The sequence below is a fragment of the Alligator mississippiensis genome, chromosome 2 (assembly GCF_030867095.1).
Source record: "Alligator mississippiensis isolate rAllMis1 chromosome 2, rAllMis1, whole genome shotgun sequence".
In the NCBI taxonomy this organism is placed as follows: Eukaryota; Metazoa; Chordata; order Crocodylia; family Alligatoridae; genus Alligator; species Alligator mississippiensis.
Genome location: NC_081825.1, coordinates 238,939,944 through 238,961,758, shown reverse-complemented (window position 1 = coordinate 238,961,758; position 21,815 = coordinate 238,939,944). Strand labels below are relative to the sequence as shown.

The following is a 21,815-nucleotide window of genomic DNA, read 5'->3' as shown; positions in this document are numbered from 1 at the left end:
GGGTGTAGCATTTAGCAGGGGAGAGGCATGGTAAGTGGCAATTGCATCTTACCTCTTTTTGTTTAGTTTTTGCCATGTATAATTTGGGCTCCTATACCCTCCCTTGGGACTCTTGTGGCTTTAAGCCACAGCCCTGAATGGAAAACAGTGTGTAGTTGCACAATTCCTTCTGAGCCCACAGGGGACTGTATTCACTACTATGCCCTGCATACACACACTTTTATAGTCACTCAGATTTGCTGGCCAGAGCAGAGGGGAAGGGGTAAACTTTCTAGCCACCCCACCCACTTGGATGCAATGGTCCCTGTGTTTAGGAGAGTGTAGGACAGGAACTGCATACTTAAACAGGCACCAGCTACTAATGAGGCTCTACTACTGAGCATTTTGGCTGTCTTGGTGCATGGAGATATTTGCCTCTTAGGCTCTCACTTCTGCAGTTGCCTCCACACAAAATCTTATTGCCTCTTCAGAACACAATTCAAGCCCCATCCTCCTTCCAGAGAAAAGTGCAAGTCCCATCTCCCTGCCAAGGCCTACCAAGGGCTTATCTCAGCGGCACTGCCCTGAGGGGGAATTGCAGAGATGATCCTGCAGTACCCCAAAGTTGATGGTGGTGTCTCAACCTTTTCAGATGTGAGGCATCTTTGGATAGGCTTGGTGCATCCCTTGGAAAATGCCAGCTCTTAGTTTTAATTCTGTTATTGAGTGCAGATAAATAACAAAGCCATTTTTCTGTTGCCAAGAACTGAGAAAGCCTGCAACTATGGATTTCTATTTCGAATTGCTGGGCTTATCTTGTGAATCAGGTCTGCACACCTCACAGTGCTAACATTGGGTGGCACCCCAGTGGCACCCTTGAAAGGATCTCAAGGTACTCCAGGGTGCTGTGGCACCCCTGGTTGAGAATCCCTAGGTTAGATGATGGATTTGTATAGGATGGTTTGCATAGGGATAGGGGTACTCAATCCCTGGCCTGCGGGCCAAGTATGGAGTCATCACATGTGGTCCACAAGGCTTCTCCATGAGGTGGGAAATATGGTGGCAGGGGAGCAGTGGCCATTAATATGGTCACTATCACCCTGCCAAATTCCTAAACCCCAAGTCCTGTGTGCCTGGTTGCAGCCAGGCCATGTTCCCTTTCCCGCATCTGGATTGGGCCACATCCCCTTCCCCTCTGGGGCTGGGATGTGGTGGGGCTACCCCCCCCTGCCCCCTTCCACGTGGCCAGATGGTGCCCATTGTACTAGGGCCAAAGCCAGATCAGGGCCACTGGTGGGATCTGGCCTGCGGACAGACAGAGCGCTGCCCATCCAGCCATGGAAAAAGGTTGAGCACCACTGTATAGGGATGATCCTGTCTCAGGCTATAGATGAAAGATCATAGAATCATAGAAAATTAGGGTTGGAAGGGACCTCAGGAGGTCATCTAATTCAAGCCCCTGCTCAAAGCAAGACCAGGCCCAACTAGATCATTCCAGCCAGGGCTTTGTCAAACCAGGCTTTAAAAACCTCCAAGGATGGAGATTCCACCACCTCTCTAGGTAACTTGTTCCACCCTCCTAGTGAGAAATGTTTCCTAATATCCAACTTAAACCTCCCTTGCTGCAACTTGAGACCATTGCTCCTTGTTCTGTCATTTTCTGTCATTTGTTACCACTGAGAACAGTCTAGCTCCATCTTCTTTGGAACTCCACTTCAGGTCATTAAAAGACTGCTATTGCTATCAAATCCCCTCAGTCTTCTCTTCTCCAAAGTAAATAAGCCCAGTTCCCTCAGCCTCTCCTCATAAATCATCTGCCCCAGCCCTGCAACCATTTTCATTGCCCTCTGCTGGATGGACCCTTTCCAACTTGTCCACATTCTTTCTATAGTGGGGGCCCAAAACTGAAAACAGTACTCCAGATCATGAATGCCATGTGCCCCTGGTGGCTGGGGGGGCATAGCGAGCTCTGGCAGGTGGCGGTGTTGGCAGCGGTGGGACTGTGGCGGCGGCCAACAGCGATCGCGGACTGCCCGCAGATGCTGCCAGTGGGGTCAGTGGCGGAGGTGGTGAGTGGTGACTGCCCGCAGGCACCACCAGCAGGGTCAGCGGTGCCTTTTCGTAGGGGGTGCACATGCGCCTGCATGCACCCCCTGCCCATCGCCAGTGCTCCAGATGTGGCCTCACCAGTGCAGAGTAATTACTTCCCTCCATCTTCTGGCAACTCTCCTACTAATACAGCCCAGTATGCTATTAGCCTTCTTGGCAACAAGGGCACACTGCTGGCTTATATCCAGCTTACTGACCACTTTAACCCCCAGGTCCTTTTCTGCAGAGCTGCTGCTTAGCCAGTCAATCCCCAGCCTGTACTGGTGCATGGGATTCTTCCATCCTAAGAGCAGGACTTTGCACTTGTCTTCGTTGAACCTCGAGATTTCTTTTGGCCCAGTCCTCCAATTTGTTGACGTCACTCTGAATCCTAGCCCTGAACCCAGTGTATCTACTACTCCCCCCAGCTTGGTATCATTTGCAGACTTGCTGAGGATGCACTCTATCCCATCTTTCAGGTCGTTGATGAAAATATTGAACAAAACTGGCCCCAGGACCAACCCCTGGGTCACTCCACTTGATACTGGCTGCCAACTAGACATCGAGCCATTGATTACTACCCGCTGAGTTGGATGATCCAGTCAGTTTTCTATCTACCTTATGGTCCATTCACTCAACCCGTACTTCCTTAGCTTGCTTGTGAGACTGTTGTGGGAGACCATATCAAAAGCTTCACTGAAGTCAAGGTACACCACATCCACCAGTCTCCCCACATTCACAAAGCCAGTCACTTCATCACGGAAGGCAATCAGTTGGTCAGGCATGACTTGCCCTTGGTGAATCCATGCAGGCTGTTCCTAAAAACTCTTCTTCTCCTGTAAGTGCTTAGAGATGGATTCCTTGAGGACCTGCTCTATGATTTTTCCAGGGACTGAGGTGAGGCTGACTGGTCTGCAGTTCTCTGGATCTTCCTTCTTCCGTTTCTTAAAGATGGGCACTATATTTGCCCTTTTCCAATCTTCTGGGACCGCTCCTGATTGCCATGAGTTTGCAGAGCTGCTGGTCATCATCTTTGAAATCACATCAGCCAAGTCCCTCAGTACCTTCGTATGTATTGCATCTTGCCCAGTGGACTTGTACATGTCCAGCTTGACCTTGTGTGTGAAGACCAAGGTGAAAAAGGCATTGAGCACTTCAGCCTTTGCTGCGTCATCTGTCACTAGGTTGCCTCCACCGTTCAGTAAGGGACCCACACTTTGCTTGATCTTCCTCTTGTTGCTAAACAAGATCCCTTCCCATCCAGCTCCACATCCCTGCCAGCGAGGCCTATTTAACACACACAGTTAACATGGTCTCAATGCCCATGGAGCAACGGTTAGCCTGTTAGTAAGGGGGACTACTGCATACATACATTGATTGAGTTTGGGGGACAGCTAAAGACAAAACAGGGACAGGAGTGAGGTCAAAGGTTCAAAATGAGTAAACCAAGAACAGAGCACGCTGGGCCTCAAATGAGTCCAAGGAGCCAGTGGCCGCTGCCGAGTGAAACTCTGCCCAGAGACGTGACGACCAGGACAGGAAAACCGTCCCCTGCCAGAGCCTCCTTCCCTGTCAGGTAGATGGGGCACTTGGCTAGGACAGGGCAGAGGTTGAGCGGGAGGCCGTGGATGGGGCGCTTGCCAACAAAAAGGCACAGAAGTCCTACGGCCAGAGGCCGAGCAGGCTGTGCTGGAGGACGGGTCCCCCCAGCTGGCAGAGGGGACTCCTGTGCGAGCCAGCCCCAGCCCCAGCCCCCAGGGGCTCGCCAGCAGCATCAGGCGCCGGGAGGCGGCTCCTGTCGCCAAGGACGCCCCAAGGGCAAAGCCGTGGGCCGAGCGGCGCCCCCTCTGCCAGAGGCGGTGAGCCCGGGGGCGGGGTGCTTCTACCCGCCCGCCCGCCAGCTGCAGCGCCCGCTCCCTCCGCTAGGGCCTGCTTGTGCTTTGCCGCCCGCTCCCGGCGATCGCAACCCGGCGCGGGTTGAGCCGCTCGCGCCGCCATAGCGAGCCCGCCGCGCCGCCTGGCTGCGCCCGGACCAGCGCAGCGCAGCGCCTCCCGCCCGGGCAGCGGCGGCGGCGGCGGCGGGGCTCGGGCAGGGGCGGTGATGCGGCGGCGGAGGGGCGCAGCGCCGAGCCGGCCCCGCTGAGCTGCCCGCGGGCGGGCTGCACCGCCAGGTAAGCGCCGCCCGGGAAAGTTCGCCCTGGAGCGAGCAGCGCGGGGCCGCCGCGCCCCGGGGGCCAAATTTCAGCTGGGGAATCCCGCCCCCCGGGCCGAGGTGCGGGCTGGGCCGGGCTGTCTCGGCTTGGCGCCCGCCCCCCCCCCGGTATAAATAGCGTGAAACAGGAGCCGCGCGGGCGGTCGGGCGGCGAGGGGAGGGCGGGGCGCGGGGCGCTTGCAGGAAGCTGCGAGCAAAGCCCCCCGCGGCCTCGCTGCTGGGTGTCGCCCCGGCCATGTAGGTGCCCTCCCTGTAGTGGCAGCCTCCTGGCATGAGCCTTGTCCCGTGCAGCCGCTTGCCTGAAGCAAGGGGCAAAGGGAGGCGCCGAGGTAAGGAGGCAGAACTGCAGCTCCTAGGAGTTCTTTGCTGCTGCGAGAGAGCAGTGTCATGCTCACATGCCCGGAGAGCGGTGTCACACCTGCTTTCGTGGCTGGAGAGTGGTGTCACACCCACCCCTGTGGCCAGAGACCGGTGTCGCACCTGCCCGTATAGCTGGAGAGCGGTGTTGCGCCCAGAAAGCAATGTCGCGCCCACCTGCATGCCCAGAAAGTCTGTCTGGCATGCGCCACAGGAACCGGATCCACTGAAGCTGTGTTCTGACCCCTGAATCTTTGGCCTCTTATTTTTTTAGGCAACTGCTGGGTTGATCATCTGGAAGCGGCGAAGGAGACAACGAACCCCCTCCCTCATTGGAAGAACAGTGCCTTGAAGCAGGAGAGGGAGTCTCCCAGGGAGCAGTCACCCAACGGCACGTGAGAGTGGAACGTGGGGCCGCGTTTGCGTGCACGTGAGCCAGGGAGCCGGGCTTGTTTCCAGCACATTGCTTCCAAGTGGGGCCCCTCTGCACCTCGCGATGATGTCGGTTGAAGGGTCTACCATAACAAGCCGCATAAGAAACCTGCTGCGCTCCCCTTCCATTAAATTGAGGAGAAGCAAGCCTGGGAACAAGCGGGAAGACATCAGCAGCAAGGTGAGTGCGGCATTTGTTTGTTGCATTAGGTCCCATCCGTGCTAAGATCCAACTGTGCTCGCTAAAATAGCCAAGTCCCACAATATGAGTCTAGCTTTGTTTTCTATTGTAGTCGGAACCTTAACTTTGTCTTCAGACCTTCCTATAGTCCAAGCCCCTCCTATGCAGGCATTGTATTTGGAAGTGCTTGGAGGCAACTGATGTAGCAGCTTCAGACTAAGTCCTGGTATGGAGAGTATTAAACTAGTTCAGGAATTCCCACCCCCCCTGCTCTGTGGGCTGCTTGGTAGCGGTCAATAGGTGGCTGCATACTGCCCTCTCCCCCATGTTTCTATCTGCTAAGTTGAATTAAAAATAACTAAAAATAAGTATGTGCACTTATTCTTCCATCTAAGCACTTGCTGTGAGTGCCACAGTAATGTGTGATCACAAATGGAAGGGAAGGTGGCCTGTGGGGTGAGACTTGGGAGCCGAACCCATGAAATACTTCCCTATACAGCTATGGTCCCCATTGCTAGGAAGTTGAGAACCCTTGATCTAACTACCCGCTTTTTCTTGTGTGTTCTTCCTAATTCATTATTCTTGCCATTTTTGCTCTTGGGGATGGTAACTATGCCTTTTAAGCACTGGTTTTCTCCTCATTGTTCATCATCCTCCTGGTGTCAGAGTGAAGTCTGACCTTTTGACATGCCATTCCAGAAGGTGGGCCAATGCCCACCGAGTAGAGCCACAAACCCCATTTAATAAGTGGGCGGGGGCGGGTATTAAGGGCATATAAGTGATTGCTTGGGACAAGTAAAATACAGAATGGATGGGAGTGAAGGTCAAAGGTTTAAAACAAGTGGACCAAGGGGGGACACCGAACACAGACAAGTCAGGGAGCTGAATTCCTGATGGAAGCAATCATTCATCTGGAATTGACTCTGATGTCATAAGGAATGGACGGTAATTTAATTGCAGGGTCAGTCAGGAGGAGGAACCAGACTGGGTGACATTGCCTTGTGGTAAGAGCAAGGGACTATGAATCAGGGAGACCAGCCTCTATTCCTGACTCTGCCACTGACTCATTTATGACCTCTGGCAAATTGTCTACCCTTTGCGTATTTTTGTTTCTGCACTTACAAAATGAGGAGGATAACTCCTCCCTGCTGTGAGGTTTGATTAATAAATATGAAGAGCTTTGTAGTCCTTGGCCTGAAGTGCTATCATCCTATTGTTTGTTTAGAACAGCGGTTTTCAAACTTTTTTGAGCTGACCCCCCCCTTTGAGTTATGATTTTGTTCATGTGTCCCACCCCCCCTCACCCCAGAGGAGCAGCGTAGCCAGGCACAGGGTACCCCTCATCCTAGCAGCCACCACATGGGCTCTACCTGCCGCGGCTCCAGTGCCTCCTTGCCCCCGCTGTGGCTCTAGGCTGTGTCTGTTGCGCTGGGCTTGCAGAGGCACAGCAGCCCTCTGGTGGAGCCTGTTTGGGACTCTCCGCCCCCGCATCCCCTTGCAAAGCTGCAGCAGCACCGGCTCCTTGCAAACTTATTGCCCGCCCCCCCCCCCCCCCCCCCCCCCCCCAGTTCCTTTATGTCCTCCCAGGGGGGTGCACCCCACAATTTGAAAATTGTAGATTTAGAAGCTGAAGCTTTACAAATATAGCTATGTTACCAGAGAGAACACACAAAACAGCAGGTGCGGTGAATAACATTTTGTTGAAATATTCTCTCTGTCCCCAGTGTGAAACCCTACTTGTAATACTGGTTTTCATTGCTTCGGCTGAAATATGCACTATTTGTTTACCCCATCTTTTCTGGTAGGATAAAACCTACTCATCTACCTCGGAGAGTCCTCTGTATTACCATGACCTATGCTACTGACAGGAACATGTGTGTGTTGCTGGAGTAAAGAGTGATTGGACTCTAATGAAACATATTCGGTATCTGCTGCTGAGGAGGTTTTAGTTCATCTGTGTAGGCAGAGAATTTTTTAAAATTATAAAATACTTCTGTGTGCTGCAGGAAGGAGGGAGTGCTGGATCTCAGCTCAGTGAAAGGAAAAGATATCCATGCTCTACTGAGCTATAACTGTTTCTTTTTTGAGCTGGAAACTGCCTGTAACCCCTCCCTGGTATCTGATCAGTCTGTGTCATGGTGCGTGTCTTTCAGGAGAGCCTTGTTGTATCCCTCATGAGTTCGATGTTGTGAAATCATTCCTGCAACAGTCTTGCCAAAGCACCTCCACAATTGTCTTGTCCCCAAGGGAAATTTAGAGATTCATGCCACCGCATTAAATTAGCTTTTGTATCTTATTAACAAGTACATTAATGCAGTAGATCAGTAAGATGTGGAGAAACAATGATGTGATACATCAGAGGCAGCTTCTTGGGGAATTTGGATAATTTCTTGGACTGAGATGCTATGTGGTAGTGCTCTGGGAAAGCAGCATAGTTGAATCTGCTTTCTGCCATAACCTTAGACTTTGAAGCTATCTGTGCCCCCTTTTGTCAAAGGTTCCAAAAGAAACAGTTCTTGCTTGTACTGGTGGAGATCTCATTTTGTCATGTGCATGTTCTTTAGGTGAGAACCCCTGCCACTGTACAACTGTGAGGCGTGTACCTTCTGTCTGCTGTAAGTCTTGAGTATGAATCCACCGGCATTGAATTATAGTGGTATATTTATAACTCTGTAAATGAGTTTCTTGTTCATTCAGCCTCCACTTACCTGCTGTGGGTAGTGGGTAGGATTTTTGCCAAACCATGGTTAGCTTTTGAGATATGTTGGAAAAACTGAAATATTTGAAAAGCTGCCATAAAGAAGATTGAGTAGCATTGTTCTCCTTTGTCACAGAGGGCAGGATGCTTGCAATGAGTTTAAATTGCAGAAAAGCAAATTTAGGTTAAATCTCAAGAAAAACGTCCTAATTGTAAGTTTTTCAGTAGGACAATGGAACAAGCTGCCCAGGGAAGTTGTGGAATCGTTTTCACTGTTGGTTTTCAAGAAGAGGCTGAACCGAATCCTGCATCTGTTCAAGGAATTGAACTAGATGACTCTTGAAGGTCTCTTCCAACCCTATGATTCTATGATGGCAGCATTTGGATATTATCTGGCATGTAATTATATGTATTGTTGAAATCCCTTTATAGCCTCCAAGTGTGGTGACCTGCAAAGTTTATGGTAGTACCTAGCCTAGCTATCTTGGGTTCTTATGAATATGGTCTGGTTTCCTGGATCCACGCCTGAAAGGAGACTGCCTTTCGTGCTAAACACAGGTGAAAAGTGAAACAGCTTCAACTCCTTATTTTCGCTCAAGCACTTCAAGGCCATATTGCCTCCAGCAACTCCATTTAGAATTGGTAAATACCTGCAGAAGACTGCCAGCTCAGTGTCTGAGTTTCAGTGTTCCCAGTGAGAGGAAGCCATATTTCCTTATGTGAAGTAAGATTGTGTTTTGAGGCCCCCTAGGATGTTGTGGGAAATTCATTGTCACCAGAAATTTGGATGGTGATCAAAGAAAACTGTACAAAGGGTATTCTGACTTGAATAGGGCAGAGAGAGAGGAGGAAGAGAAGCTCTGTGCAAATTGGTTCTGGTCCATGGCACAGACCTATAATGCTGTGCGGGCAGTGGGTAGACCATAGGATGGTTATTGTGCTGAAACCTGTTGATGCAGTATTTGGAAAGAAGGTGTGGGAGCAAGCGTGAATAACGGTTTTGCAAAAAAAAGGGGTGTGTTTCATGTGGGCTGCAAAATGAAGGGAAGGCTGGATTCAGGACATTTTATTTACCTCTTTATGAAGACCAGAAATAGATTGGGGGGTAGAGGGGGGAGCGTTGAAAGCTAAACAGCAGAGGTGCACCAATACATCAGTCCAGTATCGGACCGGCATCAGTATAAAGAAAATTGCTTATCGGAAATTGGCCTGATGTGGCCAATAATTTTGCTGATAAATGCCCGTGCATGTGTGCAGCCCAGAGCAGGCAGCAAGGAGCACAGCCCAGCAGCTTGGAGAGCTGCGTGCAGCTGGTAAGTCTGTTGTGGTGGAAGGGGAGTGGGGAGAGAAGGGCCATATGGGGTGCAGATCAATGCCACCCGTGGTGAGGGAGGGAGTGGGGCTGGGGCAGGCGCTGCCCAGCTGGGACAGGGCAGGGTGTGGGATGGAGACGCGGCTCTTCCAGAGGGTGTGGGGATAGGGAGTGGCTCCTGCTGCTGCGTGCACCCGGGAGGGCATGGGGGGGAAGGGGGCATGTGCTCCCAGATCTGTGTGGGGTGGGGTGCTGCTACGGGCTGGGGCCAGGGCTGCCCTGGGCTCTTCCTGGTGGGGGCTGGGCTGGCTGCGCTGTGCTTGCGGCAGGCAGCAGTGTCACTGGGACAGCAGTTATGGGGGTGTTGCAACCACCCAGATTTTGCCGTACCCCCCCCCGTAGTCCCCCTCCCAGTGCCACCGCCACCTACCCCGAGTGTAGCGCAGGCCCCCCTGCTCCCCACCGGGAAGAACCCAGTGCAGCCCCCGGCCTCAGCCTGCCATAACCCGCCCTACACAGATCCAGGGGCACCCCCCCAGTGCCTTCCCAGGGTGCATGCAGTGGCTGGAGCCACTCGCCGTCCCAGCAGCCCCAGATGAGCCATGACTCTGTCCCACATCCCGCCCCACTTTCTCCCTCACCACGGAGGGTGTTGATCTGCTCCCCCATGGCTCTTCCCTTCCCCTTCTCCTTCCACCACAATAGACTTACCAGCTGGATGCAGCTGTATCAGAAAGTGGATCGGTATTGGCCAATATGCCTCCTTAAAAATTGGCTATTGGTATCGGCCCCCAAAATCTCTATCGGTGCACCCCTAGTAAACAGTCCTTTTATTAAAATAAATAAATAAATTTGGGCCTTCTTTACCCTGTTTTTCTTGGATAGCACTTAAACTACAGCAGTGATTGACAGGGCCATGCACACCAGAATTGAGCCCTGGGGACCTGGTGCTACCTCTTCCTGCTGGGGCACCACCCCCTCTTGCTGGAATTGGGCCCCAGGAGCTTGACAATGCTTTGGCATATCAGGATTAGGCTTTGGAACCTAGTGCTGCCCCCACCTGGCTGTGTGTGCTGGAGTCAGGTGCCTGATCCAGTGTGCAGGGTCTGGGCCTTCCCATGGGTCTGGAAATTTGTTAGTAGGGGAGTGGTGCTGTTCCCCTGCTGTGAAGTTTTCAGACCTATGGGGAACCCTGTGGATGGGATGACACAGTGCTGAGGGTCAAGCACCTCTGAACTAGAGGATGATGACATCTCTTGGAGAAAAGAAGTAAAATCTGCTCAGGCGGAAGAGGAAGGCCATTTTAATCAGAATATTAACAGCCACATAGTTTAATACCTTTATACAGAGGCATAACAAATGGGGTTGGCATCCTGAGTAAATTCTGTGGGAGGGTTGCAGGGGGGAGCAGTTGAGAGTGGGTGGTACATGGGGGGTTCCCAGGGGGGTGCAGTTCTGAGAGCTGGGGGGAGAGGGGGTACAGCAGTTTTAATCATGCCAGGAACTCCTAAACCAGGGTGTGACAGGTCGTCACTCTGGGCCACCCTCAACGTGGCCCACCCACCTGTCTCTGGGGCAACCGCCCACCTACTTGCCTGCCATGCCTTGATCTTAATTAATTAATTAGTATTAATTAGCGGGTGGCTGCCCTTATACTGCCCCCTCCACTAGGGGGCGCTATCTGCAGCTCCGCTTCCTCCCCTACACCGCAGTCCGCACCTCACCGATGTAATCACCGTTGTCTCAATTTTCTCGCTATTCGGCCCCTTACTGTTCTCCCTGGGCCTTCCTTCCTTTGATGCACGCTCCTTCTGGTGCTAGGGCTCCCTCCGGCCCTCTCTTGCTCTGTGCCCCACTCGGGCTTCTCGGTCGTGCGGCCCCCCTTCTCTGGGGCTTGCTGTGCCCCACTCGGGCTTCTCAAACGCCCCTCTCCGGGGCTGGGGTCTATGCACCCCCGTGTGCTGCGCCCGCTGGCGCTGGGGTCCTCACACTCCGCTGTGAGTCCCCCATGAGGCCTCCTCCATCCCCTTATAGCCTCACCCAAACCACTGGTCTAACAAACAGCAACACAGACTTGAGCCTTCTGGCTATAACTCAAACATAAGCCGCCTGGCTGTAACAACATCGCTCAACTCAGGTCAAGCTGTACCTGCAGTTAGGCTTCTCCTCACATCATGGCTTATGGAGCTCCTGCCTCTCTGGCTGCTGGCAGGGAACTGCCTCTGGCCCCAGCCCCTTGGGTTTATAAAGGGAGCCAGGCCCGGCCCCTTCCGGTCAGCTGGCCTTCATTGGTTGCCCTGGCAACCCCCAGCTGGGCTCCTTATTCCTTGTTAGGGCTCTTTCCCTGGCAGTTTTCCCCTCTCTAGGAACAGGGCACCATTGTGCTCTGTGACACAGGGACAGGCAATTATTTTGGGCGGAGGGCCGCTTACCAAGTTCTGGCAAGCTGTCATGGGCCACATGGGTAGTCCCGCCCCTTGACAGGTGCCCTGCCTCCTGGTCACCATCTTGGGACCAATGTCCCAATGTCTTGGGACCTGTGTCCCAGGGCCAGCACTGGTGGGGCCCAGAGCAGGGCACAGGCTGGCAGGGGTCTGTGGAGCTGGGGTGGGCTGCACCAGCAGGGAGCAGGGGGAGCTGGGCCAGCTCCATAGAGCCCCTGCCAGCCAGGACCCTGTACCCCTACTGCCCTGTTCTGAGCCCTGCTGGCGCTGGCCCTGGAACACGGGTGTGGGCTCTGCTCCCGTACCTGCCTGCTCCCAGTGCTCCCCCAGCCCTGTGGTACAGGTGGGGAACAGTGCACAGCCCCGATTCCCTGCTTGCCGGCAGGGAAGGAGCTGGTGTGGAGCGCGGGGGCAAAAGTGGTCTCTCCCTTGCCCCATGACTGGCGCTCCCTACTGCAGCCACTTGCAGCCCATGTGGGGCTGTCCTGAGCAGGCACAGGCAGCCCCAGGTGGACTGTGAGTGGCTGCAGTGTGGGGTGGCGGGCACAGGGTGGGGGAGGGGCTGCTTTTCCCCTGCACTCAGCACCAGCTTGTAACCTGCCCCTGCTGCCAGCCTGCGCCCTGCGCTGGCTCCGAGCCTGCTCACTGGGGCTGTGCTGTGGCAACAGCAGCTGCAGCTCCCCTGCTTGCTGCGCTGGGCAGTATTTGCTGCTGCTGCCCGCCCAGAGCTTGTGTGCTGGGCAGCAGCAGCAAACACTGCCTGGTGCGGCAAGTGAGGGGGGGCTGCAGCTGCTGCTGCCATGGCGCAGCCCTGACGGGTGAGCCTGGAGTTGGCTTGGGGCCCAGGCTGGCAGTGGGGATGGGTTAAAAGCTGGTGCTGTGTGTCGGGGAAAAGCAGCCTCTCACCCGCCCTGTGGCCAGCGCCCCGCACTGCAGCTGCTTGCAGCCCCGTGGGGCTGCCTGTGCCTGCTCAGGACAGCTCTGCACAGGCTGCAAGCAGATGCAGCAGGGAGTGCCGGCCATGGGCTGGGCAAGGGGGCTCTTTTCCCCATGGTTAGCACCAGCTAGTCCCCTGCCCTTCCCCACACCCTGCCCTTACCTGAGTTTCCCCGCGCTGGGGCAGCCACGTGGTCCCAGGCCAGAAGCCCCTACTGGGGCTTCCGGCTCGGGGGGCGGGCCTGGGCAGGCCCTGCTGTTGCAGGAGCTCTCCAGGGCTTCCCCTGGGTCCTATTGCCCTTGGTTCCTGCCATCTTGGACAGGAACCAAGGACAGATACATTTTAATTTTCTAAGTTTTTTTAGGGGCTTTGCGGGCCAGATAGAATGGCCTCATGGGCCAGATCCGGCCTGCAGGCTGTATTTTGCCCACCCCTGTCCTGAACAGTCCCTAGCTGGGCTGCTGCTGCCTCTGCCCTGTGCTTTGCCTGTTCCAGCTGTTGCTTTTAAAGCAGCAGCAGGAGCCAGGGACTATTTTGGAGGTCCTGGCGTAGCTAAACTGTAGGGCTGTTCTTGATGCTGGGATTGTGGACTCTGCAGGGGTGAAGGAAGATTCCACTGTCCCTCCTAACTTGGCACCCAGAAGGACTGCCCGTGTTGTCCAGCCCTACTTATAGTATTGCCTTTTAAGTACAAGGATATGACAGACTTGGGAGAGAAAGTTTTCTGTCAAAATTTCAGCATCTCTTCCTCTTCTACAACTAAAAAGTGGTTGTAGTGTAAGCCTCTTAAGACCTCCCACAAAATCAGTGAAGAAAGACTCAATCTTGATATTGCAGGGGGTTAAAAAGTAATAGCCTGCCTGCCTAGGAGCTTTGGGCCAACTGAGAGGGATCATTGGCTGGCCCTGAAGGAAGTTAAAAGCTCCCAGAGAGGTGACACTGGGGAAGGAGGGAAGTTGAAAAGAAAGGCAGTACTGAAGCACTTTGGTGAAGACCTTGCCCTGTTTAGGAAAGGCAGAGGTGGTAGCAGGGGTTGTTGATGTTTTGTTATTCTGTTTAGGTTGAGGTAGGAAAAAGGGAAGGCTGGGTCCTGGGTCTGGCTAAAGGAGTAACAACCCAGTACAGCAATAAATCTTGTTCGATCAATATTACTCCCCCACCCCAAGTACAGATGCAGTAATACCAGTATAAAGGTGCTTAATTGTATGGAGTACGCACCATTAAGATGATATAACTGCACCCATATGAGAGACTTTACCAATGTAACTACACTGGTTCCTGAACAGTGATGCATAAATTGGTAAAAAAATAACAGCACAGACCAGTTCTAGCATGCCACAGTGAAGTACAGGGAGAAAGAGCATAGTGTTGCTCCCAGGGATCAATCTGGAAACCTCAGTTCAGCTAAGTCTTTCCATTTCAATGCCAAGGCTTCTCCTGAAGAACCATCAGTTAAACTAAATGGGTAGTCCCGCCCCTTGACAGCTGCCCCACCCCCTGGTTGCCATCTTGGGACCAGAAGTCCTGCCCCCTAACCTCTGATTTTTGCCACTGGAAGTCCCTCCCCTTGCCCCTGGGTACTCCTTTGGGGAAGAGGGTTTGCTGTCTTATGGGGAAAAAAACAAATTGGATGCTAAAAATCAAACACCCATAATAATATATTTTAACTTAAAAAAATATTTTTGTCCTGATTTGTGTGCAGGTATATATGCAAAAGTGATTGCATACGGGGGTTTGTGGGGATGTGTGTGGGGGTATGGGAGCCAAGTAGTGCAGAGTGGCCGGCGGGGAGGAGTGGAAGCGAGCGGGAACGTGGGACCTGCACCAATGTCCCGGGGCCAGTGCCAGTGGAGCCCAGAGTGGGGCAGTAGGAATGTGGGGGCGTGGGCTGGCAGGGGTCTGTGGAGCTGGGCTGGGCTGTACCAGCAGGGAGAGGGGGGAGCTGCCCTAGCTCCATAGAGCCCCTGCTGACTGGGACCCTGTACCCCTGCTGCCCTGCTCTGGGCCCTGGCAGCGCTGGCCCTGAGATGCCAGTGTGGGCCCCACACTCCTGCCCAGCTGCCACTGGCTTCTGCGGACCCATTTACTCCCAGTGCCCTAGCCCCGTGCAGCCCTGACCTCGCATGGCCCACGCTCACCTGTGGGGAATGAACTGGTGTTCAGCACGGGGGGAAAAGTGTGCCCCCCCACCCCTTGTGGCTGGGTGCCCTATGCTGCAGCCACTAGCAGTCCGCACAGGACTGTCCTGCCTCTCTGCAGTGTGCAGTGGTGGCAATGGAGAGCAGGCACAGGCAGCCCTGTTCAGGCTCCAAGTGGCTGCAGCAAAGTGCACCGGCTGCGGGGAGGGGGAGCAGCCACTTTTCCCCCACGCTAAGCACCAGTTTGTTCCCCAGAAATTGCTGCTTGGCGCGAAGGAAAGCCCCCACACCTGCCGCTTGTTGCCACTGGGCATTGTTTGCTGCGGCTGCCCACTTGGAGCTTGTGCCGCGCTAAGCTGCGGTGTGGCTGCTCCACCGCCATCTCTGCGCTGCCTAGCGGCTGCTCCACCCAGCCATTGCTGCTGTGCTGGGCAGCACAGAGGTGGTGGTGAAGCAGCCACATTGCAGCCTAGTGCAGCGCAAGCTCCGGTCGGGCAGCCACAGCAAACACTGTCAGGCAGCGGTGAGAGGGGGGCTGCTTTCTTCTGTGCTAAGCAGCAATTTCTGGGGGACGAATTGGTGCTCAGTGTGTGGAAAAAGCAGCCGCTGCCCCTCCGTGCGGCCAGCACCCCATGCTGCAGCCACTCAGAGCCCATGCAGGGCTGGCTGTGCCTGTTCTCTGTTGCCATTGCTGCCCCGTGGGGTGGCGGTGATGCGGCAGAGAGGCAGGACAGCCCTGCATGGACTGTGAGCTGCTACAGCACGGGGCACTGGCCATGGGGAGGAGAGCACTTTTGCCCCATGCTGAGCACCAGCTCATTCCCCGAGGGGAGTGTGGGACGCATGGGGTTGGGGCTGCGTGGGGCTGGGACAGGGGCACTGAGCGTGCGGGAGCCAGTGGCAGCCGTACGGGAGTGTGGGGTCCGTGCTGATGTCCTGGGGCCAGCACCAGTGGGGCCCAGAGCATGGTGGCAGGAGCATGGGGTCCTGGTCAGCAGGGGCTCTATGGAGCCGGGCTGGCTCCCCCCTCTCCAGACTGGTGCAGCCCAGCTCCACAGACCCCTGCCAGCTAGGGCTGTGTGAAATTTCGCCACCAGTTTTGTTTCGATGCTGTTTTGACCTGTTTAGAGGTGAAACAGCAAAATCAAAATGAAACAGATATGGTCGAAACAGCCTCGAAATGGGAAGTCGAAACAAAGCAAGTCGAAACGTTTCACCGTTTCAATGCTGTTTCACCGTGTCGCCCATAGGCTATAATGGGGAAGGTCAAAACAGCTTATTACTTTGTCATTTCTGGCCAGATTTGGATAAAACTTGCAGAAATGGTAGCCTCTTCTGAGGGCATAAAGAGTGCCAAGTTTCAAGAAGATAGGTGCAGGGGGTTCGGAAAAACTGCACCCCAAAGTCTTGAGAGCCAAACTTGTGTCGTGTGTGTGTTAAGCCACAGCAGGGTCAAAACTACAGGACTGCTAGCCCCTGGTGAGGCCTCAAAGCCTGCCAACTTTCAAGGAGATAGATGGAGGGGTTTGGGAAAAACTGTACCTCAAGCTGCGGACAAGCAAAACTCATGACATGGGTGACACTGTGTGTGTGTAAAGGTGCAGCAGGGTGAAAGTTGCAGGCCTGCTAGCCCCTGCTGAGGCCATGAAGCCTGCCAGCTGTCAAGGAGATAGGTGCAGGGGCTTCTGGGTTCTGGGGCCCTGCACCTCTGGCTGATGACAGGCAAAACTCGTGTCATGGGTGCTTGTGCAACTGTGTCTGTCTTGGGGCATGGGGGAGGGGAAACTACTGCAGGCCTGGCTGCTAGGCCCTGCTGTGGCCACTAAGCCTGCCAGCTGTCCAGGAGATAGAGGTGCAGGGCCCCAGAACCCCCCTGCACCTAACTGCTGACAGGCAAAACTCATGACATGGGTGCTTGTGCAACTGCTGCCTGTCATCAGGCAGTAGGACTGAAGATCCCCCATCATTTACCACCACAGACCTGGGTGTAATAATTGACCACAATATGAACATGAGCCAGCAGTGCGATGCTATAGCCAGCAGCGCCAACAATACACTGGCATGCATCTCCAGGAAAACCATTGCAAAGAAGTGATTCTCCTGCTCTACTCGGCTTTTCTCAGTATTGGTGAGACCGCAGCTGGAGTACTGCGTCCAGTTCTGGGCTCCGCACCTTAACAAGGACGCGGTAAAGCTTGAGAGAGTCCAGAGAAGGGCTAACCATATGATCAGAAACTTGCACGACAAGCCATTCAAGGAAAGGCTGAGGGATCTGAGACTCTTCAGCTTGAAGAAGAGAAGGCTGAGAGGGGACTTGGTAGCAGCTTACCGCTACATCAGAAGTGCACATCTAGGGCTCAGTGAACAACCATTCACCAGGGCACCCTTGGGGAAAACTAGGAGTAATGGTCACAGTTTGGGCACCCTAGTTGTGAAGTAGTTTTTCCTAATGTTGAGCCTGAAATGAACCTGAAACAATCTTCCAGGAGTTTGTGACCATTACTCCTAGTTTTCCCCAAGGGTGCCCTAGTGAACAGCTGTTCACCGAGCCCTAGATGTACGCTTCTGATGTAGCGGTAAGCTGCTACGAAGTCCCCGAATCTCCTGCACCTAGCTCCTTGATACTTGGCAGGCTTTGTGGCCTCACCAGGGGCTACCATCCCTGCAGTTTTGACTCCACTGTGGCTTAACACATACACGTGACATGAGTTTTTCTCTCAAGACTTTGGGGTGCAGTGTCTCTAAACCCCCTGCACCTGTCTTCTTGAAACTTGGCATGCATCGTGCCCTCAGAAAGGGCTATCATTCCTGCAAGTTTCATCCAAATCTGGCCAGAAATTACAAAGTTATAGGCTGTTTTGACCTTCCCCATTATATCCTATGGGTGAAATGTTGAAACAGGGTCGAAACAGCAAACCATTTCGACGGAACGAAATGGAACAGCCGTTTCAACTTGAAACAAAAGTCGAAATGAAACACTGTTCTGTTGAAACGCTGGTCGAAACAGAATGCTTCTGATTCGCACAGCCCTACTGCCAGCCCACACACTGCACTCCTATTGCCCTGCTGGCGCTGGCCCCAGGACGTTGGTGCAGGCCCTGCACTCCTGCTTGCTTCTGCTCCCCCTGTCCCCGCTCCTTTCTGGTCTGCCTGCCTGCTGGCTCCTGGCTGCGTGGCCAGACCATGGGGCTCAGCAGGAGTGGTCCCGGCTCCGAGGACTGGGGTGATTCTCATGCTCCACCATCTGAGTTCACCAGCTGAACTCACCGGCGCAGGCCCCATACTCCTTGCCACTGCCGCTGCTTCAGGTGGCGTACTCAGGCGGTGGAGCATGCCATAGGAGCGGGGTGGATGTTTGCAGCTGGCCGGGAGCAGGGGGGTTTGCAGTGTCCCTGCTACCTGCTGGCCCGCTGCAATTACACAGACACAGTTACAGTGTCTTTGTGCTTACAACAGTAACAGTCACTAGGTGGAGTCAGCCCAGCCTGATGTGGATGTCAAATGCAGACCTGTGACCTCTATCACCTCATTCCCTTCCCTCACTTGGTGCCCCACTGGGATGAGGACAGAATTAGAGGAATTTGGTAATATTAGTTTTGCTACTGACCTTGCTGGTACAGGTTGCATTCAGCATCAGCTGAAGGGGTTGAAACAAGCATGTTCAACACCTGTTGTCAGACATGCTCTTTGCTGTAGACTTAGCTATGTTATATCATGGTGATGGGTCATCATCCCGAATGGAATGAGAATATGCTCATTTTGGTCCAAACTGCTTCTGAAGCCAGGTGTTTGGAGTTGAGCCTAACACGTTTTACTCTATAGGCTATTTATTCTCCAGCTGTTGAAATATAGTTTCTGTCCTTGATCTTTGGGACAGGATCTATCTCTCTAGATGTGGTCTTACCGTGCTTAACAAAATGGGCTTTGTCAGAGCCTCTAATCAATGTTCCAATACCAGTAACTGACTGGCACAAACCCCTGGTGTCATCTACTTCAAGCTTGTGTTGTATCCAATCCATCTGCCTCCTTTGCTCCTTGAAGTCCTCAAGGCCTCCTTCAGTGTCCTTTGTGCTTTGGTACGATGGCTGCTGAGTGGTGCTGCCAGCAGCACATGGCTATGCATGGCCTCTGGCTGCAGCAGCTGTCAGACAGAGCAAAAGGATATAGACAAAGCCACAGTCCTTGTCTCAAAGAAGTTACAAACTAAGCACTCAAAGGGAGACACCAAGATGTTAAGAAAATCTGTGCCAGAGCAGAGTTGAGCCCTGATCTCCTGAGTTCAAGTCTAAAGCTTTAGCCATAAAGCCAAATCTTCCCCCAGTCTGAGATCCCTAGTGACCTTTCTCAGCTCTGTCATAGAAGGACAATGCCTTCAAAAGGGATTGTTTATAAGTACTTCTCTTCATGGTTGCAAATGCTGATTCAGTTCCATTGCTATAACAATTTTGGAAGCCCTAGTGAAGATGTATTTCCAACAGTCTCAAGTGCATTAGCCCCGGTCCATGCAGTGTTTATATCAGCCTCAGTAAAGGCTTTTAGGGCTTTTTTTGGAACACTGTAAGAGCGCTCTACTCTTGTTAGTAAGAATGGGGAAAACCAGCACTGTAGAGAAGTCTGTGGACTCTACAGGGCTCAGTGTTTCCAGGCTAGCTGCTCTAAAAGCCAGGTTCTCCCAGCCCCTAAAATATAAAGATGTGCATTACTGCTAAGTGAAGCCGGTAGAGTTTGAAATACAATATTCCTACCATAATGAGTCCAAGTCTTACAAGAAATGAAAACAAGTACTTTTAAAAAAACATTTTGTAACTTTTATGATAAATCACCTTGCATGGCTAGCCTGAAACCTCCCCAAAATTCTCTTCTGCAGGAGAGCACACATGGAAATTTCAGCCACAAATAAGGGGGGGGCAGAGAGAGGGAGTCAAATTTGGGTTTGTAAAGGAGAGTTAGTCACTGCATTAACTGATTATATGTATGCCTATAACTGAGACAAATCAAGCATTTTTTTGTCAGAAATGTTTGTCAGAAGCCGTCCAGTTTTAGATCAAACCATTTCCTAGAGCTCTTGGGGAAGAAGAACTCCTTCTCCCCTGTCTTGAGCCTCTCTGCTTCTCCTTTTTTGTATTTTTTTTTTTTTTAATGGACCCTGGAAGGTCAGTACCCTGCCCTCTCCCTGAGTTTCCAAAAATGGCTTCCCTCTCTGGGGAAGGATAAGCACGAGGCATTTCAAGTGACTCTTCCTAGTGTTGGCTTCCTAGACATAGTGTTAGTATTTAACAACTTCCCACTGCTTTTGAAGTTGACGGTTCATAAAGATGAATGGGGTAGAGAATGGCTGCCTATTGGGCTTGGTTGGCAAGAGGAATGATGAGTCCCACCAGTGGGACAGTGGAGGGTTTGGAAAAAGCCCGTTTTTAACACCATTGCCTGATTCTGTTTGGAGCTGGATGAATTAATGTGATGTGAAATGCCAGTGGTGCCTGGTCTCTGCATAAACACCCCCTGCATTATTGGCACAAGTGCCTGCACCAATCTTAGCAATGGTCTGTTAAGCCTCAATCTTAAAAAGCTTTATGCATCTGATTAATTTAATAAAGGGCTGTCCAACTTCTTAGCGGCTGGGGGCTGCATCTGCGTGGGCCATAGCCCCTCCCTGGCCGCACAAATTTGTAGGTTCCCTTGTCACATGCTCCCCCTGCCACCATATGGTCTCCCCCTGCTGTGTGGTCTCCCCCATGTTTCCCTTCCCCATCCTCACAGTGTGGGCTTCTTTGCACCCCTTCCTAATGTGTGGTCTCCTCCATGCCCCTCCACCATGTGTTCCCCTCCCCCAGGGCATGGTCTCCTCTGTGCTCCCCTGCCCTCATCCATGCACCCCTACTCCCGTTGCATGGTTTCCTCCAGGCTCCCCTGCCTTGTGTCCCACCCCCACCCTGCTTTGTGGGCTTTCCTGCACCCCATCTCTGCCCACAGTCTCTTCCATGCTCCCCCACCACTGCATGAGCCCCCCTGGAGGTCTTGCTGTGAGGGCCACAATCAGCCAGGCACCCAGGAGGCAGCCTGTGGGCTACAGTTGGATGTCTTGTGGGCAGCTTGCAGCTTGTGGGCTGCCAGTTGGACAACCTTGACTTTACGTGCAGTGTGTTATTACTGAACTCAATTAACAGAGTTTGCAGAGCATCAAGTTAAGAGTGTGCATGGTTAGGGGCTTACCCCAAACCCCACATAGTTTGCTTTCAGTATGTACAAGGATTGGTACAGACCTTTATGTGTCTATTGTAGACGTGTTAACCATGGGCATGGCTACCCCACCTTTGTTTTGTGCCTGGTACCTCTGTGAAGCGCACCTTGCCAGTTTGCTGCTGCTCTGTGCACGCTGTCCTGGAAACGAGGCCGTGCAGTCGCGTTAAAGTGGTGCAACAAGCATGTCTGAGATTGGGAGCTTGAGTGCAATGCTAGTTGTGGGCTCCCAGCGGTTCTGAGACAGCTCTGTAGCCTTATTCTGAGTGTTGCTGCACATGGAATGGGAGCAAGAGGGCAAGGCTTGCTTCATGGCAGTGGCAAGGTGTACATGCCCAGGGAGGATAATTTTTGGGGTGGGGAGGGGAGAAGTCTAGTGTAAGTAAAATTTGTCCCTTCATTTGGTGGCAAGTGTCTTGTGCTTAGTGTTAGGAGCATTCAGAACTTGCTGCGTCCTGTATTCCAGCAATAATCACAACATGGACTGTATTCTAAGATATGCACATGTGTCGGAGATACAAAAGTCTATGCATTACATGAGATAACTCTGGAAGGTGCTGTCTTGGGCCCTGTCTATGCTACAAAGGATTCTAGGCAGTCGAGCTATATTGGCAAACTTTTGTTATGGTGATAGTGTGTTCTAACAAAAGTCCTTTTATTGGTTTAGCTGTTACCAGTTAGTAACAGTTAGTATAAGCTGCATCTACACTAGGGCTTCTGCTGGCATAGCTAGATTCGGGTTGTGTTTTGTGGGGGATTGTTTTTCACCCTTCTAACTAACATTGGTCTGTTAGTAC

At 52.9% G+C, this 21,815-nt stretch overlaps 1 protein-coding gene across 4 annotated transcripts in view; it reads left to right on the top strand.

The window, feature by feature from the left end:
- Positions 1-21,815, top strand: part of MAPKBP1 (mitogen-activated protein kinase binding protein 1) — a 129,699-nt gene that overhangs the window by 1,639 nt on the left and 106,245 nt on the right. Inside the window, exons 1-2 of one of the 4 annotated variants that reach the window (XM_019496486.2) lie at positions 4,071-4,238; positions 4,911-5,249. In XM_019496486.2, the coding sequence (XP_019352031.1) occupies positions 5,133-5,249 (117 nt within the window). In that variant the 5' untranslated portion in view covers positions 4,071-4,238; positions 4,911-5,132. Of the gene's footprint in view, positions 1-4,070; positions 4,239-4,499; positions 4,609-4,910; positions 5,250-21,815 lie in introns of those variants that run through there. The other 3 variants (XM_014595504.3, XM_019496487.2, XM_059722970.1) reach the window with 3 other exon arrangements.